The 27322-nt window shown below is 45.2% G+C and overlaps 1 protein-coding gene across 4 annotated transcripts in view; it reads right to left on the reverse strand.

The window, feature by feature from the left end:
* Window positions 1-1483: 1483 nt before the first annotated feature.
* The window catches only part of SIGLEC1 (sialic acid binding Ig like lectin 1), a 48439-nt gene continuing 22600 nt past the window's right edge, over window positions 1484-27322 (reverse strand). Inside the window, exons 11-23 of one of the 4 annotated variants that reach the window (XM_021001049.2) lie at window positions 26221-26523; window positions 22997-23254; window positions 22102-22398; window positions 19326-19586; window positions 17922-18212; window positions 16814-17068; window positions 15174-15476; window positions 13525-13779; window positions 7479-7778; window positions 5460-5565; window positions 4502-4574; window positions 2497-2561; window positions 1484-2183 (exon numbers count right to left, since the gene is read on the reverse strand). In XM_021001049.2, the coding sequence (XP_020856708.1) occupies window positions 2147-2183; window positions 2497-2561; window positions 4502-4574; window positions 5460-5565; window positions 7479-7778; window positions 13525-13779; window positions 15174-15476; window positions 16814-17068; window positions 17922-18212; window positions 19326-19586; window positions 22102-22398; window positions 22997-23254; window positions 26221-26523 (2804 nt within the window). In that variant the 3' untranslated portion in view covers window positions 1484-2146. Of the gene's footprint in view, window positions 2562-4501; window positions 4575-5459; window positions 5566-7478; window positions 7779-13524; window positions 13780-15173; window positions 15477-16813; window positions 17069-17921; window positions 18213-19325; window positions 19587-22101; window positions 22399-22996; window positions 23255-26220; window positions 26524-27322 lie in introns of all 4 variants that reach the window. The other 3 variants (XM_021001047.2, XR_013484421.1, XM_021001050.2) reach the window with 3 other exon arrangements.

Here is a 27322-nt window from a genome sequence, read left to right on the forward strand (position 1 = left end):
AATGATTGGAGGGATGGAAGAGTGAAAATTATTTGTTACATGCTTGCCGCATTCCATGCACTGAGATAAGAGCTGCAGATACAAAGACAAAAACAAGACCGTTCTTGCTCTCAAGGGGCTAACATTTAAATGAGGGAGATGACACAAATCATCGAGTCAAGTCAAGCAAGGAAAGAAGTTCCATCGATGCATGGTCCCAAGAAGTACAGAATAGAGCACTTTCAAGCACTCCGGCTAGAAAGACCAAAGCTGAACTGAAACTACGAAATATAAATGCAACAGTGAAGCAAAATCTAGAGGGTCTTGGCTACAAAGAACTTGGGGGCCATCCCTTTCCTCCAGGTTTTCTCCTCTCCAAGAAGGGCAGAGGTCTCAGGAGACCTAAGCCAAACTGGGAAGCAGGGTTAGGGGGCACAATGGATACAGTGTCAGACGTGGAGTCAGGAGGACCTAATTTCAAATACTTACTGTGTGACCCTGGGCAAGTCACTTAACCCCATTTACCTCAGTTTTCTCCTCTGTAAAATGAGCTGGAGAAGGAAAGGGCAAACCATTCCAGTTTCTTAGCCAAATGGGTTCATGAAAAATTGGACATGACTGAATAACAAAAACACAATTCATTCATTCCTGAGAATAGAGTGAAGCTCTCAGCCATAACAGTCGTGGTGGGGATGAAGATGGTAGTGGTGGTGATGAGGTTGGTACTGATGGTGAGGAAGAGGATAGTCGTGATGGTTAAGGAGATAGGTTGAGTGTGAAAATAGTGTTCGTAGTGATGATGAAGACATAAATGATGGTAAAGATAGTGGTGGTGGTGAAGGGTGACAATGGGGATAATGGTGAAGGTGATGGCAAGGATAGTGATAGACAATGGCATAGACCACCATGACATTGGCGATTACAACCATGTTGTCAGTCATGGTCATGATCATGAGAGGGTGGTGCTGGTGATAGGGACAGTAATGGCAGCAGAGTTCATGTCTCTGGTAATAGTGATGAGGGAAATAGTGAAGGTGTTGGTGATGACAGCGATGGATAGTAAAGACAGTGGTGGTGATGTTTATGATTCTGATGGTGATGGCAGTTACATGGTAGTAATGGTTACATGGTAGGTCGGGCAATGATAGTGATAGAGATAGTAATGACAAAACTTCATTAAGTAGGGATCTTGGAACACATAAAGAATACATATGGTTTAAGTGTTTAAAGAAAATGCAGAAAAATACAATCAGCCTGAAAGAGATAAGCCCCAACCTGAGATCAATCAATTAACTAGCCATTTGTTAAATGCTTGCTGTGTGCCAGGCACTGCGTTGAGTATTGGGATACAGAGAAGGGTTTTTAAAAAAACACAGTCTCTGGCCTCAAGAAGGATAGCCTAAGGGGGAAGACACCATGCAAATGACTATAAACAAACAACTGATAAATTGGAGGCAGTCTCAGGTGAGAGATAAACCAATTAGAGACAGAAAAAGGGAGGAGATGTAGAAAAAAAATATTTTATTCTGAAGTGATTTTCCCCACATTAAAATTTCCCTCTACTCCATTACAGGCATCATAAGACCGCAGAATAGAACTTTTCATAGAAATGAGGGTGGTTTCAAAGGGAACTTTTAGCTGACTATTGAAGAAATACTATGACCTCTGGTAAAAAAAAAAAAAAACAGAGGGGCTGGGATGGAGCTCAGGGGAGAAATGGAGGTTAGGATGACAGTGCTCCTCCACTCTAGACCACAGAGAAGAACAGAGTGCCTAAGAGTCCCTTCTGGTATTCATCCCAGTTGTGGGATAGAAATGGCAATGGGGATTACAGGAAGACCATCTGTCCAAGGGGAAAATATTGTAGTTTATCTCCACCAAATCTGAACATCAGAGTGGTGGCTAGGAATACATATATTGAGCTGAGGGACCATAGAGATCATCCAGTCCAAAGTCCTCGTCTTACAAATAAGGAAACAGAGGCCCAGAGAGTTTAAGTGACTTGTCGAGATTCTCATAAACAAACTTGCTGACTCCAAGTCCAGGCTGCTTCTCCAGTGGTGATGGTGATGGTTTATCTCGGGGGACAAACCCCAAAACACAACTGATAGTCTTCCGTCTTACCATGGTGAAGAAGAAACATGAGAACAGGAGGCTAAAAGTATGCTCAGTTTTCAAAGGCTTCTTTGGACCTACCTGGGTTTCTAGAAGAAGTGAAATGAACAATTGTGGAGGAGAGAGAAGAGGGAGGAGTATTGAAGGGGGAAAAGGGAAAAGGGGGAAGGAAAGGAGGAAAAAGATGGGGGTGGGAAGTGAATATTATTAACCCTTCTTCAGATGGGTTAATGGGGATTGGAGGCAGCAGTCCACAAGAGATGGGCAAGAGGAGAGCACACTCTGTCTCTCCCATATTTCTACTAACTACTGCCCAAGACCCCCTGGAAGTTAGAAGTTTAGAGGAATGTGTCTGTATCTGGTCTGGAGAAGCCAGAATTTATCAGGACATTTTCCACGGACCTGATGGGATCCACCTCTGACTCCTTGGCAAGGCCTTCAGGTTCTCTGACTTCAGTTTCTTCTACCTGTCAGGCAAAAAGGGGGAAAAAACGGCATGGCTCCTGTCAGTGAAAAGAGCTTGGTGCTCATTGAACCAAGATAAAAGGCTCACTTACTTGTCTGGGCCAGGAAGCTTCACAAAGGAAATGATTCCTCTGCCACAGACTTAGCCCCTAATCAAATTCTGACTCTGTCATTTACTGGCTCACTTTCCTCATCTGTAAAATGAGGAGGTTAAATCCATTGATCTCTAAGTTTCCTTGCAGTTCTAAATTGATAATTCCGTGGCTTCTCTTCCCAGGAATTGGGGGTCATAGGGCTATAGGGGCCCTGATCAGGCTTTCTGGAAAATGGGCTGCCCCAGTACAATAGCACCCAATTAGAATTGAAGCCCTTCTTTGGCCGAATTTTCCCCCAGGCACCAAAATTCCTAGTTATGGCCTTGTGAGATTTGAAGGCTAACTGATGGAGTCCAAGCTCTAGCAGGCCTTTATGAAGATAGAATGACTCAGAGAACTGTCCCGGTGATGGATTAGGACTATTGGCCAGCCTAGCTGAGAGTAGAGTAACTCATCACTAAAAGAGCATAAAGCAAGTGGTAAATTTTTTTCTGGCCTCGGCAACTGAGGAAATGATTTCCTAAAGGATGATGGTGGGACAAGGAGGGAGGACCTAACTATATTAGAGAAACCAAGGAAACAGAGCTTTAAAAGTATGGGCTTTGACTGTAGAAATATAGAAATGCTATCTATTTTTATGGATTTATTTTGGATCCTGCTACTTTACTGAAACCCTTAAAATCTATTTTTAAAACTATTAAATGAATACTTTCTTTGCTAATTCTCTAGGGTTTTCTAAGCAAACTACAAAGAAGGATACTTTTTTTCTCTTCTCTGTCAATGTTTACGACTTTAAATTCTTGCTCTTGTCTTATTGCTAACATTACCATAGTGGTCAGAGGACTGACACAGATGAAGTCTCAGGTCCTCTGGAGCAATTAGTATAGAGCCCTGGATCAGAGGAGAGAGAGGGAAAATGGCATACAGTGCCCTCTACCCTACCACCCACTGGGCTCTTTTCTAATGAGGGATACAGGACATAGGCAAAGAGACCAGAGCCTTTCAAACAAGTGCAAACACAACAGTCAAAGCTAATCCATTAAGGACTGAGGGAACAGATCAGGAAAGCCTGCTTGAAAGGGGTCAAAGACACAGAATGAGCAATTAGGAAGCCAGATAAGAGGTACTGAAGGGTTCAACTGGTATGGTAAATGGGGTGTGAGAAAGGATGTGGGAGACATGATGAGATTTGGCGACTGATTGGATTTGGGGGGGGAATGGGGATGGGGAATGGGTGGTGAGAAAGAAGGAAGAATTGAGAATGACTCCAAGGGGGGCAAATCATATCTTAGGGGAATGGAGTAGACAACTCCAGACCCTGGACATGGGTTCTCTTTTATTGAGGGTCTTGGGGCCTCCATCCAAAATGTAGATACTTAATTTTGCAAAGACTCTTTCTGTCTTCTTTGTTTTCTTCCTGGAGGAGAAATGAAGGCCACTGATGGTACAATGGATAGAATGCTGGGCTTGAAGTTGGGAAGACCTGAATTCAAATCTGGCCTCAGACACCTATCAGCTGTGTGACCCAGGGTAAGTCACTTAACCTCTGTTTGACTCAGTTTCCTCAACTATAAAATGTTGATAATAATAGCACCTACCTCTGAGGGTTGTTGTGAGGATTAAATGAGATATTTGTAAAAGTGCTTAGCACAGTTCCTGCTACATAGCAGATGTTATATAAATGCTGATTCTCTATTCTCTTCCCCTCCTCCTCTTGCTCTACCCCTCTCCCCTAACTCTGTGTATCAAATCAACTGACAAGTATGTATCTCCAAGACTGCCCCCAGGAAAGGGAAACTAGGGAAGAGAACATATTGCCAAACTAGAGGAAAAAACAAAGAAAATACCTCAGCTTTCTCGTTCTGGGAAGCCATCTCTACCAGGTTCTCATCTGCATTCAACTTATAGAAGAGGCTTTTCCTGGTGGAGAAAAAGTGGACAAGGAGACTGCTTTCTACCTTTCTTCTTCCATCATCTCTCCACCTTCCCTAGCCTAACTGAATTCCCATCTCCAAACTGACCGACCCCTTTGCATTAAGGAAGAGGTCTCTGGCTCAGGCTCCAACAGGTCAGAGAGGATCATACTATCCCACAAGGCATTCCTCCCAGAGCTACTCCTTCAGGAAAAACAGTAGGAAAGAGCTGGAAAGAAGGGATGAAGAACAGGAACCAGCTCTCCCCTTGCCCACTTCCCTTTCCCCATCTTCCCTGGGAACTGGGGAAGCAGGAGAAATGTAGGTGGTGTGGTACAATGGAAAGAGAATACTCTTAAACTAAAAATATTTGGACTGAAGAGGAGGAGGAGGAGGAGGAGGAGGGGGAAAAGAAGGGGAAGGAAAAGAAGGAGGAGAAGGAGAAAGAGAAGGAGAAGGAAGAGAAGGAGAAGAAGGAGGAAGAGGAAGAGGAGAAGGAGGAGGAGAAGAAAAAGGAGAAGGAGAAGGAGAAGGAGAAGGAGGAGGAGGAGGAGAAGGAGGAGGAGGAGGAGAAGAAAAAGGAGAAGGAGAAGGAGGAGGAGGAGGAGAAAAAGGAGAAGGAGAAGGAGGAGGAGGAGGAGAAAAAGGAGAAGGAGAAGGAGGAGGAGGAGGAGGAGAAGAAGAAAAAGGAGAAGGAGAAGGAGGAGGAGGAGAAAAAGGAGAAGGAGAAGGAGGAGGAGGAGGAGGAGGAGGAGGAGAAGGAGGAGAAGGAGGAGGAGAAGAAGAAGGAGGAGGAGGAGGACGAGGAGGACGAGGAGGAGGAGGAGGAGGAGGAGAAAAGTCCCATATGCAGGAAAATATAACAACTGGAAGCCCTTCCAGCCAGTTTTACCTCTTGCAAATGTGAATGGTCCCCAGACCCAAGAGCAGCAGCAGGCAGCAAGACAGCACCATGAAGATGATGAAGAGCAGCTGATACAGATTCAAGTGATCGAGAACTGTAAGACCCAAGTGAAAAGGCCCCCTTAGAAGGCTCACTGGTTTCTCTGCCCCAGAGTGTATACCTCCATTGCCTGCCTAGGCCATCTTTAGCTCTTCCTGCCGTTTAAATCAAACATTCATTAAGTCAAGCCCATGTACTGGAAATACAAAGACAAAAAGCAATCTACCCTCTGCCTTCAAAGGGCTTCAAGGGGGCAAAGGATAGAGAGAAAGAACCAGGAACCCACAAAAGTCAATGCAATGGGAGTGAGGGCTGGGCACTAACATTGGGGAGATCAGAAAGGCTTCTTATGGGAGATGGCACCTAAGCTGAGCTTGGAAAGGAAGCTAGAGGTGAGAAGTGGATGGGGAGGGAGCACATTCCCAGCATGGGTAATAGCCTTTCCAATAGTACACAGGTGGGAAATGGCATGTTGAGTATAAGGACCAGGGAGTAAGCCAGCTTGGGTCTGTGAGGAAGAGCAATGTGTAATAAGGCTGGAATTGTAGGCTAGATTGTAAAGGGCTTCAAATGCCAACTAGAGGAGCCCCTGTAGATTGTCCCCTAGGCAGTAGGGATCTTAGAACTCTTTAAAGGCTGACATGGTCTGAATGGTGCTTTAGGAATGTCATTTTTTGTGGAGAATGTGGGTGGAGAATGGATGTAAAGGGGAGAAACCAGAGGCAGGCAGACCAGTTAGAAAGGAGGCTATAGTAATCATTCAAGTACAAAGTGATGGAGGGGAAAAGCAGGGGGAAGAGGAGGAAGAGGGTAAACAAGGGTGGTGGCTCAGTGAGGATAGAGGTGTCCAGTGAAAGAGATGTTATAGAAATGGAGCTGACAAGGCTTGGCAATTATGTGGATGTGTGTAACTAAGGAGAGTGCAGAGTTAGGATGAAATCTTAGCTCAAGAATGAACTAGAGTGACAGGAAGAATGATGATGCCTTTGAGAGAAATAAGGAAATTAGGGAGAAGGGGGGGGTTAGGACAAAGGACAATAAATTCCATTTTGAACATATTGAGTTTTACATATCTTCGGATATCCAGGTGGAGAAACCCAGCAGTAGTTAGAGATGTAAGACTGGAGCTTGGGAGAGCAATGATCATTATCTTCATAGAAATGGTTATACTAACTCTATCTTTGTGGGGAGATCACTGAGGCAGAGTGTAGAAAGAAGAAATGGCAGCCCAGGACAAAGCCCTGGGGTATACCCACAACCAGCAGCAGGATACAGATAATGATCCAGCAAAGAAGACTGAAGAGTAGTGGCCAGACAGGTCAGAGGAGAAGCAAGAGAGAGCAGTGCTACAGAATCAGTACTTCTTAGGTTCAGGGCACTGTGTCGGCCACTGTGGGATCCATGGTCCTGTCCCACTGGAGCTTACAATCTAGTCATCCTGCCCCTACCCATGACTCTCTCTGTTGAGTCTAGCTATTTCCCTTGTTTTGTCTTTGTTCTAGACTCCACTCTGGTTCTGGCCACTCCCCTACCTCTTGGAGGTTGGGCACATCTCTGTAGGTGGGCATCTGAATGGCAGTAAATTCATCTGTTCCTACTGAGATTGTAAGCTCCTTGAGGCCAGGCACTGTTTTCTTTTTGACTTTGTATTCTCAGTACAAAACAGTGTTATGGACCTAGTAGGTACTTAGTAAGCGTTTGCCAAATCAAATAGACTTGACAGAATGAGAAAGAACCATCCAAACTGAAAAAAGAAAATTCCGCAGCAGACCTGAGAGAGAACTCTCTCTCTGAGTGTTGGGAAGCTATAGAATGTGTCATTCTGAGAGAGTTGTGGCGTCTCCTCCAGAGACTGCTCCACAGAGACTCACAGAGAGAGAGACAAACAGACAAAGTTGTATGATTCCTCCTCAGAGCAGGGGAAGGCACTGAACTCCTTCCTGATCTCCATAGGGATTCTTTGCTCACCTCTCGTTCCAAAGTACACAGAAGAAGCAGCGCTGCCCAGGGCATTGGATGCCAAGCACACATACTCTCCCTGGTCTTTGGAATTCATATCCTGGATATCCACCCTCAGGGTGTTGTAGGAGGTTGATACTTGAACGTGGGGATGACGATGGCTTCCAGGACGGGTAGAAGCAATCAAATGGCTTCCGTGATAAAGGGTCAGCTCAGACCGTGGCTCGCTGTCCACATGACAGTGCAGTATACCCCAAAGACCAGCCTCTGGCTCTAGAAAGGAGGTCACAGCAGGTGTCCGTGGTGCATCTGCAAAGAAGATCTTGGAATGAGTCTTAATGTTGGACACATTTAAAAAAAAAAAAAAGCTGCAGTATGAGAGAGAGAAAGCTGAAGACAGACCTAGTATCAGATAAAGAGCTAAAGTCAGATCTGGAGTCAGAGAAAAACCTCAGACTCAAAAATCCAGAAAAAGATCTAGAAATGAACTCAGAATGAGAGGGAACCAGGGATTGACTTAGAGTCACTCTAGAAACAGTTCTGGAGTTCAGTCTAGAGTCCTAGGAAAAGCTAGAGACAGACCTAGAACTAAAGAAAGACCTAGAATCAGAGACAGAGATAGAGACAGAGCTCAAATCAAAGACAGAACAATGAGAAATAAAGCCAAAGGCCAATCTAGAATCTGAGAATGTGTGTCCAGAGAGGTGTCTAGAATCAAGGAAAACACAAGACTCGAAGAAAGGGCTCAAAACAGACCTCAAATCAAAGAAAGAGCTAACCAGAGAAAAGCGTGGAGCCTGACCTAGGTCAGAAATTCTTTGTGCCACCAATACACTTGTGGTTAAGTCTAAGACAGTTAGTCCTAGGTTCCCCTTGACCTTTTCTTCATTGAACCATCCACTGAACACTCACTCAGAAGGAAACAAAAAGATGGGTGTGGTGGCCCCTGCCTGTAACCTTAGCTAGCTGAAAGGCAGCTAGTGCCTAGGAGGTCTGAACTGATCAAACATCCACAGTTTGCCTTTAATATGATAAACGCTTACCTAAGGAAGGGCAAACCAGCAGTCAAAGCTCCCATGCCAATCGGTAGTAGAATTGGGCCCCTCATTAACCACTGTACTTCCAGCCTATGTGAGTCTTTAAAGTGTGTGAGAGGGCCAGGGTTAACAAAAATCAGCTTATATTTATGTGGAATCCATAATAAAAGTACAAATAGAAAATAAACAAGATTTGGGAAAGGACCAGGAAAACTCCCTAAGTGAGCAATACCAGTTCAGCCAGCAGCAATGAGATAGAGAAATGTCCAGTCATTTCAGACTCTCATGGACCCATTTGGGGCTTTCTTGGCAAAGATACTAGATATTTGCCATTTCCTTCTCCAGCTCATTTTACAGATGAGGAACTGAGGCAAACAGGGTTAAGTGATTTGCCCAGGGTCACACAACTAGTAAGCATCTGAGGCCAGATTTCAACCTAGGAAGATGAATCTTCCTGACTTCCAGGCCTGGCACTCTATGCAATATGGCACCACCCACCTGCCCAAGACAGAGAAAAGGGAGAAGTAAAGAGGGGATAATTTCACCATGTTCCACAGCTCAGGGAATAGATGCTTCCAGGCAAACAGCAAACCGTGTAAGCAAATTACTCACTAAGAGAGTGATGGAGCCAAACAAAGATTCCAACCACTGATGTGTATGTTCAGAGTTTTCAGGGCAATGGTAACTTTCACTTGCCATCAGCTCATTGCTGGTGTGTGTCCACCCTGGACCCCTCTATCCTCTGTAGAGCCCCCAAATTCCCAGGATTTCCCTTCTCATGATCTTTCAGGCCCTCTTTCCAGCTGGTAATATCGGTTCCTCCCATAAGCTGCTTTGACAAAAAAAAAAAAAGGCTACAAATGAGATCTAGAATCAGAGAAAGAGCTAGGAATAAAACTAAAATCAGAGAAAATGCTTGGGCCAGATCTTCAAGTCATGGAAAGAACTAGAAACACATCTAGAGTCAAAGATCAAGCTAGAGACAGACCTAGAATCAGAGAATGATCAAAACAGAGAAAAAGCTAGAGATGGACCTAGAATCAGATACAGAGTTATAAAAAGAACTCCAAGTGTGAATGCAGATCGAAGCATGGTTTTTTAACTTTCCTTATTTTTCCTGGATTTTTTGTCCCTGTTTTCTTTCATAACATGCCTAGTGTGGAAATGTTGTGCATGATTGTACATGTATAGCCTAGATCAAATTTCTTACCTTCTCAATGAAGGGAAAGGGAGGGAAGGTGGGAGGAGAGGATTTGGAGCTCAATTTTTTTTAAAGAATATTAAAATTCATTTTTACATGTAATTGGGGGAAAAAACAAAATATTAAGAACTCCAAATACACTAGATCTAAAGAAAGAATCAAAATCAGTAAAAGAGGCAGAAACAGACTGATACTCAGAGAATTAGTCAGAGAAAAAGTTAAAGACAGACCTAAAATCAGAGAATGAATTAGAGTTAGACCAAGAACCAGAGGAAATTCTGGAGTCCAGTCCTGGATCAGAGGGAGAGCTAGATGCCAAGATAGAGCCAGTAAAAGAGTTAAAGGCAGATAGAAACAGAAAAAGAGTTCACTTAGTGAGAGAAAGAGTTGGAGAAAATGCTAATCAGAGAAATTAGAAATATACCTAGACCCAGAGAACATTCTATAGTCACACAAAGAGCTAGAATGAGAGAAAGATCTAGATATACTTGGAACCAAAAAGCTAGAGAAACATCTAGAATCCAAGAAATAGCTAGCCAGAGCAAACATCTAGAGGCAGACTTAAAATCAAAGAGCTAGAGTCAGAGTTAGGGATAGCTCTAGAATTAGAGAGAATTCCAGAGTCAGCGACCAAGAGACTAATTTAGAACTAGAGCAAGATCTAAAAAAAAATCTTAGAGTCAATTCATCAGAGAAAGTGCTAGAGAAAATGCCAGATTCAGATCTAGAATCAGATGAAAATCTAGAAATGGTTTAAAGCCAAAGAAGTAATGATCAGACAAATCATTGATCTGATCAAACAGACAGAGAGGAGAAAGAAAGAGAGAGATGGGGAGGGAGAAAGGGAAAGAAAGATACAGAGAGACACAGGGAGAGATGAAGAGAACCAAAGAGAGACATCAAAAGGGAGATAAAGACGATGGAGAGATGGAGGAAGAGGGAGAGAGAGGAAGGGAAGGAGAGAGAAAAAATACAGAGACATGGGGAGAGAGAGAGAGGGTGAGAGGAAGAAAGAAGAGAAACAAAGGCAGAGAGAGAGAGAGGGAAGAAGAGGGAGAGAAAGGTACAGAGAGAGACATGGGGAGAAAGAGGGAAGGAAAGAGGAAAATAAAGAAAAAAGAGAGAAAGGGAGAGAGATGAGGGAGCAGGAGAGAAGAAAGAGGAGGAGGAGGAGGAGGAGGAGGAGAAAGAACAAGAAGGAGAACAAGAAGGAGAACAAGAACAAAAAGAACAAGAAGAACAAGAACAAGAAGAAGAACAAGAAGAACAAGAACAAAAAGAAGGACAAGAACAAAAAGAACAAGAAGAACAAGAACAAGAATAAGGACAAGAAGAACAAGAACAAAAAGAAGGACAAGAAGAACAAGAACAAGAAGAAAAACAAGAACAAGAAGAAGAAGAGGAAGAACAAGAACAAGAACAAGAACAAGAACAAGAACAAGAACAAGAACAAGAACAAGAACAAGAAGAACAAGAAGAAGAAGAAGAAGAGGAAGAACAAGAACAAGAACAAGAACAAGAACAAGAACAAGAAGAACAAGAACAAGAACAAGAAGAATACAGGATGACAGGAGGGGGGAATTAGAGAAAGAGATTTATCCAGAACCAGAGAAATACCTTAAGAGGTAGTACTCCAGTAAAAAAAAAAAAATATTGATTGATTGATTGATTGACCTAAAATTTAAGGTATAAACCAAGATAAAAAACAGAGCCAGACCTTGAGCCAGAGTAAAAGGTGGAGATAAAAGGATAGTGAGTGAAATGCAAAGTTCCAGGAGTTTGAGCCATTTTAGGAGCTAGAACCCTGACCAGACATGATACTCAAAGGTAAGGTAGGTGGGGAAGGATTTGTAGCTAGGATAGAACCTGAAGCTAGAACAAAGACTCAGAATTTGTGACAGAGAGAGACTCTGATTGAGCTGGAGAAACAGCCAAAAGCCATAAGTGTCATAGCTAACTGGATAGAAAAAAGAGAGATAGGATGAGATATTGCAACAGACAGCCTGCTTGGATATTTTGGAAGGAAGGAAGGAAGGAAGGAAGGAAGGAAGGAAGGAAGGAAGGAAGGAAGGAAGGAAGGAAGGAAGGAAGGAAGGAAGGAAGATAAAGAATATTCTTCAGCAGCAAAGACTAACTCAGGGGTCTTTAACCTGGGGTCCACGAATGCAGGGTTGTGGTTGTGGTTGTTAAATAATGTGATAACTGGACTTCCATATCATTTGGTTTCCTTTGTAACCCTATGTGTTTTACTTTGTGCATTTAAAAACACTATTCTAAGTTGTGAAATGATCCTACCATTTTGCAGAGCAATTTGGAACTTTGCCCAAAGGGCTATAAAAATACGCATACCCTTTGACACAGCAGTGGCACTTCTAGGGCTGTGTCCCAAAGAGATCATACAAATGGGAAAAGAACTCACATGTACCAAAAAAATATTTACAGCAGCTCTTTTGTGGCAGCAAAGAATTGGAAATTGAGAGGATGTCCATCTGTTGGGGAATGGCTGAACAAGTTGTGGTATATGAATGTAATGGAATACTATTGTGCTATAAGAAATGATGAACAGGCTGACTTCAGAAAAACCTGGAAAGACATGTATGGTCTGATGCTGAGTGAAGTGAGCAGAACCAAGAGAATGTTGTACACAATAACAGCCATGCTGTGAGATGAGTAATATTGATAGATTTAACACTTCTCAGTAATACAAGGATCTAAGACACCTCCAAAGGTCTCATGATGGAAAATGCTATCCGTATCCAAAGAAAGAACTATGGATTTTGAATGCAGATTGAAGCATACTATTTGCTTTTTTTTTTCTTCTGTTGTGTTTTGTTTTCTCTTTCTGATGGTTCCTCCTATTGGTTCTAATTCTTACCTACAATATCATTAATGTGAAAATGTGTTTAACAGGAATGTATATATATATATATATATATATATATATATATATATATATATATAGAGAGAGAGAGAGAGAGAGAGAGAGAGAGAGAGAGAGAGAGAGAGCCTATATCAGATTGCACACCATCTTGGGGAGGGAGGGGGAGAAAAATTTAAAACTCAAAAGCTCATTAATTTAAAAAACACTATTCTAAGAAGGAACCATAGGCTTCACCAGACTGCCAAAGGAGTCCATGAAGCACAAAAAAAGTCAAGAATTCCTGCTCTAATTAGAGCCATAACTAAGGTGAGGTCAGAGGGTTTTGGCCCAGGGTGCTGAAATTTAGAGAACTCTGGAAGCAATTGTATGTTTTCAGCCAGCAGCAACAACTAAGTTTTACTCCAAGTAAATTCCATCCAGGCTACACCACACCCTGCTCCCTTCCCCAGCAGCAGCCTCCCAGTGTCTCAGGGTCTGTATCTCTCCGTTACAGTGCAGTCTCCTAGGATCTCTCCCCACCATGACGCTTTTTGTCTTGATGTGTCCACACCTCCTTCCCACCTCCACCCCCACTGGCCCATTTAATTCATCTTTAAAAATCTATCCAACGGTACCTTTCCTGTTGCCTACCCATGAACAATTTCCCTGACAGCATTTGCTCCAGGTGTTAGAATTGCTAGTGTTAGCCCTAAACCATAAGACAGAAGGAAGTCTTAAGAGCTGCCTCTCCTCCCTCACCCATACCTTTAAGAAAAGGATAGCTACAGAAAGGTATAGAACTATTATTCTAAAGGCAGGTGAATCCTAAGCCCACCTTTAAAGGCTCAGTGAATTTATGCACAAAACAAGGATGTGTCATATTTCATGTTCAGCCCCTGCCCCAGGCCTTGGCAGGAGTCTACCTTCAGAGACATCCAGAGGAGGCCAGGCACTTACATAGCACTTTAAGGCTGATGGGGGCTGAGGAGGTATGCCCCAAGGACCCATCAGCATGACATTGGTACACCCCAGCGTGGTTGCTGGCCACCTGGGAAAACACGAGGGTAGGCTCTGGACTTTCTTGCAACCATCGGGAATTCCAGGACCATGTGTAGGTGGTGTTCTCTTGGGCCTGGCTGGTCAACAAGCAGGTCATGTTGAGGGAGTCTCCTTCATGAATCTCCAAGCCTGGCTCCACCATGACGCGAAGACCTAAGGAACAGTCCAATGATAGCAATAGTAACAATGATGATGACCACAACAATGATACAGTTTCAGTGTGCCGATAGAAGATGAGTTTATGCTCCAAAACTTTTATTCAGCTACAAAAAGCAATCATTTGATCAATCTGTTCAATACTATTTAACACAAACAACAGTTATAAGATAATGATCTGCCCTGGACAAGTTCCTACCTCAATTCCCTCAAAAATAATAGAGAACAATAAATAATAATAATAATAATAATAATAATAATAACAATTATAATAATTTTACAATGCTTTAAAATTTGCAAGGTTTACCTAGCTTATTTCATTTAAACCTTGGAATTACCCTCCAAGGTAGCTAATATAGGTATTATTATTATTCCCACTTTACAGAGGAGAAAACTGAGGAACTGAGAAGTTTAATTTAATCTTTAAGAATCAGAAAAAGATGTCTACATGTCTTCTCCAAGGATGGAATCATCATCCTTCCTTCCCTCGAAACACACCCCATCCTGCCTTCTGAGACAGGAAATATTCTGTCCATTCTTGTGTAGTTTAACATTTCATTATGCCCATCCTCTGTTCACTTCTATGTGACTATTTCACCCTATAATCTTCCAGAGAATAAGAACTAAGCACCTCTTCTCTCAGACTAGAGTTTCAAGAGAGTCAGGGCCCAAATAGAGGCTCCCTGAGAGCAGAGACCGTGACCGTGACATGAGACCAATGCCTCTCAGGGACTATGTCTCTTGCATCAGACCATGGCCTGTTTCCCCCATCAGGACAGGGGTTCCTCTCTCTCTCCTCTCTCCTTTTTCTTCCCCTCTCTCCCCCACTCTCCCTTATTCTCTGTCTCTCTGTCTCTCTCTCTCTCTCTGTCTCTCTCTCTCTCTCTCTGTCTCTCTCTCTCTCTCTCTCTCTCCCTTCCTCCTCCTCCTCCTCCTCCTTCTTCTCTCTTCTTCTTCTTCTCTTCTCTCACTCCTCTGTTCTTCTTCTTCTTCTTTTCTCTCTCTCTCTCTCCTCTTCCTCCTCCTCCTCCTTCTCTGTCTCTCTTCTTCTCCTTCTCTCACTCCTCTCTTCTTCTTCTTCTTTTTCTTCTTCTTCTTCTTCTTCTTCTTCCTCCTCTCTCTCTCTCTCTCTCTCTCTTCTCTCTCTCTCTCTCTCTCTCTCTCTCTCTCTCTCTCTCTCTCTCTCTCTCTCCCACCCCCCCCATAGAACAGGCTACAAGACAGCTGGTTCAGACACTTTGTCATCCCATCAGACTGAGAATATCAGGAATGCTGTGACTCCACTTCTCCCTGTACCTTGACTCAGTCCACTTGGGATACCCAGAACTAGCAAGAAGGACTGAGCCCTCCACCCCTATTCCCTGGACCTCCACCCAAGCCCTTCCCCTTACCTTCTTCCCACAACTGTCCCGTGGTAGTGATGGAGCCAAAAGCATTCTGGGCAGAGCAGAGGTAGTCTCCCTCGTCCTGCTTGCTGACGTCCCACAGCTCCAGCCGGAGGGTGTTATGAGTGGTTTGGACATGGCTTCTCCCCACCAGTGACCCCAAGGGACTCTGGCCAGAGGCCACAAGCTCACCATCCCGGGACAGGGTCAGCTCTGCTGGAGGCTCACTGTCCACAGTGCACTGCAACACAGTCACTCGACCAGCCCGGGTATCCAAGAAAGAGGTCAGGAACACATCCCTAGGGGCATCTGGAAAGAGGGGAAGCTTGTGGGCGCAAAGCCAGACTACAGGGAGGCTTCCTCACCCCTAAACCTTCTAGGTCTGCTCCCTTCTCTGCTTTAAAGCTCTAAGGACTCCCATGATGCTTCTGTTCTCTTTCATGGCGGTATTTATAGATCCAATGTTACAAGTTATTGGGGTCAACCAAACTGAAAGAGGTATTATGCCAGGTTGTAGAATGGTCATTCTTTCTGGCTTTGGAAGAATTCTTCAGCTTATAATTTGTTTTGAATTAATATTTTTGGAATTGGATCAAATCAGATTGAACAGAATTGACCTAAAATTTGATTCCTTCATCTTGTTTTACTCATCAATTTGGGTGTTCCTTCAAGGCAGGAACTGGGTATCTCCTTCATCAGACCAGGAACTCTCAAGAGTAAGGACTATGTGTCCCCCATCAGACTGAGGACCCCCTGAGGCCAGGGATCGGGTCCCTCCCCCATCAGACTAGGCCATCAGACCAGGGACTTCCCAAGGGTAATGCCTGGTTCTCCCTCACTGGACTAAAAGATTTCTCAGGACAAAAGCTATCTCCTGTCTCAAACTATGACCTCCCAGAATACAGGGGTCACTTAATGTCATTTTTAGCTGCATGATCCTGAGCAAGCTATGAAAGTTTTCTAAACCAATTTCCTCACCTATAAAATGTTTATCATAATACCTTTAGCACTTCTCTCACAGGAATGTTGATGGGATCAAAGGAAGTAATAATAGATAACATTTATTAACCTTTACAATCTGCCAGGCACTGTGCTAAGCACTTTATAATTACTCTCTCATTTGATCCTCACACAGTCCTGCGAAGGAGGTGTTATTATCATCCCCATTTTACAGATGAGGTAATTGAGGCAAAGAGAGGTTAAGAGACTTGCCCAAGGTCACACAGCTGGTAAGAATCTGAGGCCAGATCTGAGCTCAGATCTTCCTGACTCTAGGCCTGGCACTAATAATAGATACAACATAAGAGTAATATTTTAAGGCAGCTAGGTGGCTAATAGAGCACTGGGCCTGCAGTATAGCACCATCCCCAAAATGACACAACCCATAGGAAGCCTATGCATGCAGGCATTACCACCCAAGTGGCCTGGCGCATCAGAAAGAAGTCTAGCTTTGGAGTGAGAGGATCTGGGTTCCGTTCCTACACTTTCTTTCTCTGGGCCTCAGTTTCCTCAGAGTTGAGGGTGCTGGACTAGATGACCCCTGAGGTCTTTTTTTGCTTTCGAGCTCTGAACCGAGGCATCACAAGGCTCGGGCCAAAGTGCTGCCTCTAACTGGACTCCCTCCCCTCCCCTCCCCTCCCCCTTACATAGGTGTCGCAGAGTGGCAGGCTGGGAACGTCGGATCCCCCGGGCATCGCGGGCAGTGCAGGAGTAGGCACCAGCGTCCAAGGCGCTGGTGGTGCCAGGGAGCTGGAGGACGTAAGCGGGCCCCTCCTGGAGCCAGCGGCCATTATGATACCAGGTGTAGATGGTGGGGGGCTTGGCAGCAGGGTCCTCACACGTCAGGATGACAGCTGTGCCCTCGGGCACCTCGCTGGACGGGGCTATGGACACTCTGGTGACTGTAGGGCAAGGAGACAGAGCTGAGGTGAGACTAGCTGGGGAGGGAAGGGACAGGCTTTGTGCCTGGAGCCCAGATTCCCAGGTTTCAGGGGGGAACCTTTTCTTACCACCTCCCCCTCCCATTCACTAATACCTTCCTCCTCCCCGTCCAAAAAAATCACCTTGTGTTTCCTCTGTTTATACTTTGTATATACCCATAGTTGTACATGGTTTCTGTCCTGGAATTATTTCATTCTGTCTTTGTATGGCCAGTGCCTAGGGTAGTAAAAGTAGGTACCTAACCAATGCTTGTTCACTGGGTTAGCCCGCTGACCGTCCTGCATAAGACATTCCAGGGAAGCCCTAGACGTAAGCAGCATAGGCATCTGCCCACATGGTATGATTTGAGGGACACTAATCGGGGGAAGGGGGACATCTCATCCCAAGTCAGAGGGCTAATGACGGTGAAAAGAGCTCTTGATCTAAAGTCAAAGGACCTGGGTTCTGAATCTAACCCTACTACTTACTGGCTGGGTCATTTCACTTGCTCTGAGCCTCAGCTGCCTCATTTGAAAATGAGGTTGATCCCAATAATCTCTAATGTCACCTCTACCTTTAAATTCTTTGATCCTCTAGATGGTCAGGAGAGTGAAGCCAGAGATATCTGGGAGAAGAACAGGCCCGCAGCCCACCCCCTTCCATCTCTGCTAACCAGTCCCCTTGAGGACCCAACCGCCTGTCTGGAGGAGGGTTCGGCAGGGGAGACAGAAACAGGGGACAGAGACAGAGGCCAGAGGCCAAGAGAGAGGGGTGGGCTGATGGAGACACTCTTCCCATCGTGCTTTGCAGCTTTGTCTCCCATCCGATGCTCACCCTCTAGGTGCAGCTCCAAGGAAGTGTTAGCCTGGCCCAGAGAGTTCGCAGCAGAACAGGTGTAGAGGCCACTGCCGAGGGCCTTCTGCTCCTGGAGCTCAAGGCGAAGGGTATTAGGGGTAGAGGAAGCCCCCAGCCTGGCTTGCTCAAGGGAAGAGGAGGCCAGGAGTTGACCAGCCCAGCTCAAAGCCAGTGTGGCTGGAGGTTGGCTGTCCACAGTGCACAACAACACAGCCGGCTGTCCTGCCCGGCTATCGAGCAGAGATGTCAGATGCAGAGCCCGGGGTGGGTCTAGAGGGAAGGAAATGAGAGCAGGGGCAACATTAACCAGGGAGATCTTCTTGGAGGAGGTGATGGGAAAGTCGAAGAGAGGGGAAGTCACAGACTGACAGGGGGAGTGAGGGATAATGGGATGAAGCAGCACTAGACAGAGAATTCAATTGGAAGTCAGGAACCTCCAATTTAGTATGTGACTTTGGCTCATCAGGCCTCAGTTTCCTTATCTGTAAAATGAAGAAATTTGGACTCAGCAGCTTCTAAGGTCCTTTCTAGCTCTGAATCCCTTACCCCCCCAGCCTCAGTTTACCCCTCTGTAAAATGGAGGAGTTGGACCAGGTAGGGCTATGATCCCATGAATGTTCTCCCAGAATCTTGTCCTAAGCTTCCCACTCTCCCTCTGTCTTCTCCCCTTCCTCAGGGTCAGACTAGCACATGGCAACAGGAGCTTTGTCCCAGAGCACTGACCATAGGGAAAGGAGTGTGCTTCCTCCCCATAGGGACCATCATCCCTTCACCTCGTCACTGCTTCCACCAGCCCACCCTGCCACATGGAGCTAGTGGCCCCTAGCCCTGAGCCACCCCCAGGGTCTTGCCATATGGTACCTCTCTCCAGGTCTGCCTTCTCTCCCTCCAGAGTCTCTGGGAGGCAGCCTGTCCCCTTCTCCCCAGTGTGACTGTCCCTGAGGTTGATCTGTCCTCTGCACACCAGCCCGAGGTACAGGACCTCTAGCTACAGCTCTGCCCCCTTCCATCCCAGACTGGGAATCCATCTGGACCCCCAGCTTCCCTTAATGTGATGTGTGCCTTGGCCAAATCACACAGCCTCTCCAGGCCTTGCCTTTGCCATCTGTGAAATGGGAATAACCCATGTTGCTATCCCTGCTTTGCCAAGATGACTAAAGAAGCATAGATTCTGAGATGGAAAAATGAAATAAGAAGGTAGCCCAGAAAGGGCTTTGGAATGAGTCACAGTTGCTGCTTCTATATGAAATATTCACATCATTTCCCCAGTTTCCAAAATGAAGAAGAGAATAATTGAAACCCTATTCTCAGATACTGTCCCTGCCCCAAATGAGGCCAGAAGGCAATTCAAAATCCCTGGAGCCAGCCCACCATGGGACTCACAGAGAACGGTGAGGCTCTTGGAGGAGGAGAAGCGCGTGCTTCCCTCGTGAGTGTCCACAGCACAGCGGTAAGAGGTGGCATCAGCAGCAGAGACATTGGGGAGGAAGATGGAGGAGTAGCCAGGGCCTCCAGCCACCCACTGCCCGTTCCGGTACCACGTGTAGTTGAGCTGGGTAACATCGGTAGCTGAGACCACACAAGTCAAGTTCACGGCCTGGCCCTCCTGAACGGTCGGCAAGGGCAGCACCTGCACTACCACGGCTGTTGGGGAGGGAAGGTGAACCAGGGTGAGACTAGAGACAATGAAAGACAGGCATCCTTCTCTCTCTGGGAGCTGAAATGTGCTATTTATGATAAACAGCTATTCCTCTGGAATAAAGACGCAGTGGAATAGAGAGCTAACCTTAAAGTCAAGAAGATCTAGATTCAGGGTAGCTAGGTGACAGTGGATAGAGCTCCGGCCTTGGAGACAAGAGGACACGAGTTCACATTTGGCTTCAGACACTTGACACTTACTGGCTGCATGACCCTGGGCAAGTCACTTAACCCCAAATGCGTCATCCAAAAAAAAAAAAAGATCTGGATTCAAGCCTCACTTCTGATGTAACTGGCTTTGTGTTCCTGGACAAATGAGCTCTTTTTAACATTTTTTTTAATTGTGAGTTCTAAATTCTCTCCCTCCCATTGAGAAGGCAATATGATATATCAATTATACATGTGAAGTCATGCAAAATATATTTGGATATTAGCTATATTGCAAGATAAACAAATTAAGTGAAAAAGCCTGCTTTAATCTACGCTCAAGAGTTTACCAGTTCCCTCTCTGGAGGTAAACAGCATTTTTCATCATGGGTCTTTCAGAACTGCTGTAGATCATTGCATAGATCAGAGCTGCTAAGTCTTTCACAGTTGATCACCATACAATATTGCTGTTACTATGTACAGTCTTTTCCTGGTTCTGCTCACTTCACTTCATATCATTTCATCTAAATCTTCCCAAGTTTTTCTGAAACAACCCCACTTGTTATTTCTTCTAACACAATAGTATTCCATCACATTCATATACCACAACTTGTTCAGCCATTCCCCAGTTGATGGGCATCCCTGCAATTTCCAATTCTTTGCCACCACGAAAAGAGCTGCTACAAATATTTTTGTACATACGGGTCCTTTTCCTTTTTCTTTGATCTTTTTGGGAAACAGATTTAGTAGCAGTATTGTTGGGTCAAAGGGTATGCATAGTTTTATAGCTCTTTGGGAATAGTTTCAAATTCTCCTCCAGAATGATTGGATCAGTTCACAACTCTACCAACAGTGCATTAGTGTCCCAATTTTCTCACATCTTCTCCAACATTTATCATTTTCCTTTTCTGTTATATTAGCCAATCTGACGGGGATGAGGTGGCACCTCAGAGTTGTTTTAATTTGCACTTCTCTAATCAATAGTGGTTTAGAGCGTTTTTTCATATGACTATAGATGGCTTTAATTTCTTTGAAAACTGCCTGTTCATATCTTTTGACCATTTATCAATTTGGCAATGGCTCTTATTTTGATAAATTTGGCTCAGTTCCCTATATACCTGATAAATGAAGCTTTTCTCAGAAAAACTTGCTAAAATTTTTTGTCCTAATGTCCTGCTTTCCTTCTAATTTTGGCTATATTTGTTTTGTTTATGTAAAACCTTTTTATTTTCATCTAATCAAAATTAACCATTTTACTTCCTGTAATCCTTTCTATCTCTTGTTTGTTCATAAACTTCCATTTCCATGGATCTGACAGGTATGTTTTTCCATACTCCTCTAATTTGCTTATGATATCACCTTTTCTATCTAAATCATTTATGAATTTTGACCTTATCTTGGTATACAATGTGAGATGTTGGTCTGTGTCTAGTTTCTGCCAAACTTTCCAGTTTTCCCAGCAATTTTTGTCAAATAGTGAATTTTTCTCCCAAAAGCTTGGATCTTTGGGTTTATCAAACACTAGATGACTATGGTCACTATGGTTACCACGGTATTGTGTACTTAATCTCTTCCACTGATCCACCACTCTATTTCTTAGCCAATACCAGATTGTTTTGACAATTACTGTTTTGTTATATTTGAAATCTGGTGCAACGAGGTGGCACAGTGGATAGAGCAGTGCGCCTGGAGTCAGAAAGACTCATCTTCCAGAGTCCAAATCTGGCCTCAGACCCTGACTAGCTGTGTGACCCTGGGCAAGTCACTCAACCATGTTTGCCTCAGTTTCCTCATCTGTAAAATCAGCTGGAGAAGGAAATGGCAAACACTCCAGTATCTTTGCCAAGAAAATCCCAAATGGGGTCATGAAGAGTCAGACATATCTGGAACTATTGAAGAACTGTTTGACTGCCTTCCTACACATTTTTCACTGATTCTCCTTTGCGCCTCCAGATGAATGTTGCTATTTTTTCTAGCTCTATAAAACAATTATTTGGTAGTTTGATCGCTATGACACTGAGTAAGTAAATTAGTTTAGGTAGAATTGTCATTTTTATTATATTGGCTCCGCCTACCCATTAGTAATTACTATTTCTCTGATTGTTTAGTTTTGTCTTTATTTGTGGGCAAGTGCTTCAAACTCTCAGGTCCCGAGCACTTCTCCAAGACTAGACTGCAGACCATGTGTCTACATCAGTAGGAGCAGTTTTCTAACTCAGAGTTCTGTACACCAATGAAACCACAAATACAGATTTTTAAAAAATCATCCTATGACCCTCCTCCCCCCCACACACACGCACACATGCTCACTCACTTTCGGCACTGAAGGCCACAGAAGCTGTGGCATTCCCAAGGACGTTGCTGGCTTCGCAGGTGTACTCTCCTTCATCCTCCAGCACCACATTCGGGATCTCCACACGGAGGACATTGAAGGCTCGAGTAACTCGGGGAGAGTCAACTCCAACCCTGCTCTGGGAGGAGGCCAGGAGCTGGCTGCCCCTCAGCAGCCTCAGCTGGGCCTGGGGATCACTGTCCACTTGGCACAGGATGAGGCCCAACCTCCCAGCCTCCAATTCTAACAAGGCAGTGAGGGTAGGCTGTCGTGGGGGGTCTGTGTGGGGAGAGCAGAGGAGCGGGGAAGAGAGATGTACAACATGGGCCAAGAGGAACCCACTCCGTGGACTCTTCTCCTAAGCTCTTGGTCTCTCAGACCCAGGTTCTGGCTTCCTGAGGATGGGCACAGCCAGCTAAGGAGCAGAAGGGACATCCCCAGCCTGGCCAGCTGCCTCACGTACCTCGTCTCTGGGCACCTCAGGGAGACAAGACTCTCTATCCCTCCTTAGGATGGGAGAAGTACCCCAACTACCCCTGAGCACAAGAAGAGTTTATGGGAGCCCTGGGGTTGGGGGACAGACTGATATCTGATATCACTGCAGGTTTGAGCTCTGGAATTCCAGGAATAAATTGTTCAGGACCCCTTTCCTGTGACCTAGAAGCATTGCCCACTCCCCCCTCCCCCAGGGATCCCATCCCCTCCACCAGATTGCCCTGAATTCTCTAAAAGAGCACCTGGCATCCCCTCCTCTTTCCCCTTCCCCACTTCTCCTCTTCCTCTTTTCTCTCCTCTCCCCCAGTCCTTCCCCTTTCCCAGATGCCCTTCACTGCCAACTCTTTGCCTCCACTTCCCCAACCACAGAGGCAGTACTTACAGGATACATGAAGGCTGACAGGGGAGGCAAGACTGGCAGCACCCGCTGGGGTCCGGGCCTGGCAGTGGTAGGTGCCACCCTGCTCAGCAGTGATGGAGGGAAAGTGGAGCGTGGACACAGTGGGCTCGGAGAGGTGCCGACTGTCTCGGTACCACTCGTAGGCGGTCCCATCAGGGGCCCCCCCTGTCACCTTGCAGCTCAAGGACACTGCCTCCCCTTCGTGAACCTCCAGAGACGGTGAAACCTGAACCCAAGCAGCTGGAAAGGGGAAGAGGAGGAACAGAGGGTCAGCGCCTCACAGTCCTCACTTGATGAGATGTTACCTGCCCCCTACACCCAGCAAGCTGGATGGGGAAATACCACTCCATTTCACAAAGAGGAAAAGCCAGGCCAGAGAGCAGGGCAGGGAATTTGCAGAAGATCACACGTCCCTAGAAAAGGATGGGATTTAGTCAGAAGTAGGTGAGGACTTGACAGGAGTTCGAGGGATCTGCAATGAGAAGAAACCAAGAGCGATAGAGGGAAAGCACGATCCTGGGAATCAGAAGACAGGCTGAAGTCCCAGTCAGACATTACACAAGTAGCTTCCCTTCTCTGGACCTGTTTCCTTATGAGGAGATGGGAGGGGATGGTCCCCAGAGTGGCTTTTCTCAATCCCCTTTGCAGTTGCTGTAAGTCCTGGCTGTGCTGGGACCCCGTAAGGAGTTCCCTGGTGGTTCCTTGAACTCTTTGTGAGAGGCAGCTCCAGAGAGTTAGATTATAGCAGAATATAAGGAAGGTCATCTCAAACAATAGGCATGCACACACACGCACACACACACACATACACACACACACACAGAGAAAGAGACAGAGAGACAGAGAGACAGAGAGAGATGAAATAGGCTCAGGAGGAAGTGAGCTCCCCATTCCTGGAAAACTTACAGGTTCACAGATTTTGAACTGGGAAGAACTTTAAAAGTCCTAAATGCTACATTCCAGCTACACTGATATCCTTGCCATTCTTTATACGTGATACCTCATGTCCTTCTTGTGTGTCTTTGTCCAGACCATCCCTCATGCTTGGAATAAAGCCCCTTCTTCCCTCTGTCTCCCAGAATCCCCAGCTTCCTTCAAAGCTCAGGTTTAGGTCCACTTCCTACCTGAGAGGTTCCCTCATCTCACTCCCCCAACCACAAAAATTACTTTGCATTTATTTTACATAAATATTTTAATTGATTTATCTGGAGAGAAGAGGAGAGGAGAGGAGAAGAGAAGAGAAGGGAAGGGAAAGAGAGGGATAGATAAGAAAGACAGAAAAGAGGAGAGGAAAGGAGAAAAGGAGAGAGAGAGAGAGAGAGGAGAGAGAGAGAGAGAGAGAGAGAATTATTATGGCACAAAGGATTATTTTGCTTAATGAATGCTGAATGAATAAGCCTCCTCCTTCATTTTAAATAATGAGACTGAAGCCCAGAGAAATTAAGAAATCAGCCCAGAGTCACAAAGCTGTTCGGTCAGAAGCTAAACAGCTTCTGGAAGAGGCCTGTGGCATGGGGGATGAGGTCAGGTCACACAATTTCTGTTGACCCTTCCTACTCTGGGATTCCATGATAACTAAATTAGAAAGAAGAATGGAAGGCCTCCTTTTGACCCATAGTTTTAAAAATATTTTCTTCATCATTTTATCTCTAGTCATAATGCTTACTTCAAAATCAGATTTATTTTAGTCAAGTTATATGCCAGAAAAATTGGGTTTTTTGTTTGCTGTGGCCTTGAATGGGCTGGGACATGGTGGTCTGCCGCCACCTGGTGGCGATTGTTATCATTGCAGGGGAGAGCATATTTCTTCACAAATCATAACATCTCAGATTTAGAGTGGGAGAACACCTCTGAGATCTTTGAGTCCAACATTCTCATTTTACACTAGAGGAATCAAAGATACCAAGAAGTGAAATGACTTTCCCAAGGTCACACAGGTTGTAAAAAGGGGCAGCTTGGTGATGAACAGGAGCTGGGGTCAAAGACCTAATAGCAAATACTGACTCAGATACTTACTAGCTTTATGACCCCTGACTCAGTTTCCTTCTCTATAAATTGGAGATTTATATTACGTATACTAGTGCTGCCTAGTGACTTGCCTTTTAAGTCGTTATTTCCATATATACTCACAGTCTCACTTTGACAGATATTACCTTGGCTTCTAGCCTAATGCGCTATTGCTTGTAGGACAAGTTGAAAACCTGCTTATGTGCCCAGCTCTGGGCTAAAAATTGGAGAAATAAGTAGGCTTGGTTCTGGTCTTGAGCTTCAGAATTCCCCTAGCTCAGACACAGAACACTTGCTAGCTGTGTGACTCTGGGCACGTCACTTAACCCCAATTCCCTCATATTTAAAAAAAAAAAGGAATTCCCCTAGATGGATCATTGTTCATGAGCCCACCTTTCTTCGTCATGTTTACCAGAGTAGTATGAGAGACCTTGCTAACTGCTTTGGAAAAGCCTGGGTAAAAGCCTTTGGTAAATCCTCAGAATTTCTCCATCTACCAGCCAAATGACGTACAAAACAAAAAGGAGAGTCCTAATGTGAATTCAGTGAATGGCTGGAAATGATTAGAGGTTCAGGGCTAACGTGAAAGGCCTACAACAGAGTGCTCCAGGGATACCTGGAAAGGTCTATGATGCGGTGCTCCAGGGATCATCTTTAGTCCTGCTGTTTTGAGCACTTTTATTAGTCATTCAGATGCTTGTCAAATGTGCGTTAGAAGCTCTCCTGTCTCCTTGTAGTAAACATCTCCCATAGGTGAACTACTTACTGAGCAAACTCCCCTTCATCCTGGCCGTGTCTCTCTCACATATTAGCCCTCCTGTCTAATAACACTGCGCCCCAAGCCACCCTTTCCATGTACTTCTCTGACTGCTCTCCCTCACAGATCCAATAAAAAAAATCAATCAACCAATGAATATTTATTAAGTGCCTACTGTGTGCCAGGCACTATGCTAAGCACTGGGTAATTTACATACATTATTTTATTTAATTACCCAATTTATTTAATTACCCAAAAACTCGGTAAAGTACAAGTATTGCTAGCCCATTTTAGTTACAGAAACTGAGGCGCAGACATGTAAAGTGATTTTCCTCCTGGCCATGCAGTTAGTGTGTGCTAGAGGAAAATCTTTCCTAACTCCAAGTTCACCTCTCAGTTGCCTAGAAGAAAGGACCAAGGGAGAGAGGAGAGACACACTCACCATGAACTTGAAAAAAAATCGTGGTGGAGGCTGAGCCATGAGCATTAGTGGCCTGGCATCTATAGTTCCCAGTGTCTTCTAGTCTCAGGTCCTTGATTTCCACCCTCAGGGAGTTAGGGCTGGCTTGTACCCAGAGCTGCCTGCCCTCCGAAGCCCTGGAGCCAAGGCTGGAAGCCACCAGCTCCTCACCATGGAACAGGGTCATTGATGCAGAGGGACTGCTGTCAACGGTGCAGCGGAACACGGCCACTCGGCCCCCGGTGGTGTCCAGGAAGGCAGAGAGCTGGGGGGAATCTGGAGGGTCTGGAGGGGGGGAAGAGAGATAGGATTAGGCCACCTCCCCAACCCCATACCCTCATCATAGCCTAAGAATAACTACAACACAGCCCAAGCTAAGCTCCAACCCACATTCTAGCAACTCCCCAAGCCCAGCGCCATGTTCCAGACTGGCCCACCCTAATCCCAGCCAAACCCTCTACATCCTGAAAGACTTCCCTACTATCCCCCACATCCTAGGCCAGAATTACAGACCATCAGAGGTCATCTCATCCAACACCCTCCTTCTAGAGAGGAAGGAAACATATCCAAAAAAGTCATCGTTCAGTCACGTCCGACTCTTCATGACCTCATTTGGGGTTTTCTTGGCAAAAATGCTGGAGCGGTTTACCACTTCCTTCTCCAACTCATTTGACAGATGAGGAAGCTGAGCCAAACAGGGCTAAGAGACTTGCCCAGGGTCACATGGCTAGTCAGTAGACGAAGGGGAGACTCAAAGTCAGGTCTTACTCCAAAGCTAGTGCTTTTCTTGGCACTATTGCACACTATGTGACCACTGGCCAAGTCCTCAACCTTTCTAAGCCTGTTTCCTCATCTCTTAAATGGGAAAAAGAACATCTGCACTACAACGATAAAATTAAAATCACGATTAACATAGGCAATTAATCCCAGGGATACTCCCCTGGCCTAAACCCCTTCCCTGACACAGCTCACCCCAAACACCACAGCTGGCCAACGCTTCATGTCTTGACTGTGCCCTAAACCACACTCAGATAGCCTGAGCCTGGCCCATCCACTGCCAGAGCTAGCCTCAGACCAAGCCTCA

Source organism: Phascolarctos cinereus, unplaced genomic scaffold, assembly GCF_003287225.1.
Source record: "Phascolarctos cinereus isolate Bilbo 61053 unplaced genomic scaffold, phaCin_HiC Scaffold_2;HRSCAF=192, whole genome shotgun sequence".
Lineage (NCBI taxonomy): Eukaryota > Metazoa > Chordata > Mammalia > Diprotodontia > Phascolarctidae > Phascolarctos > Phascolarctos cinereus.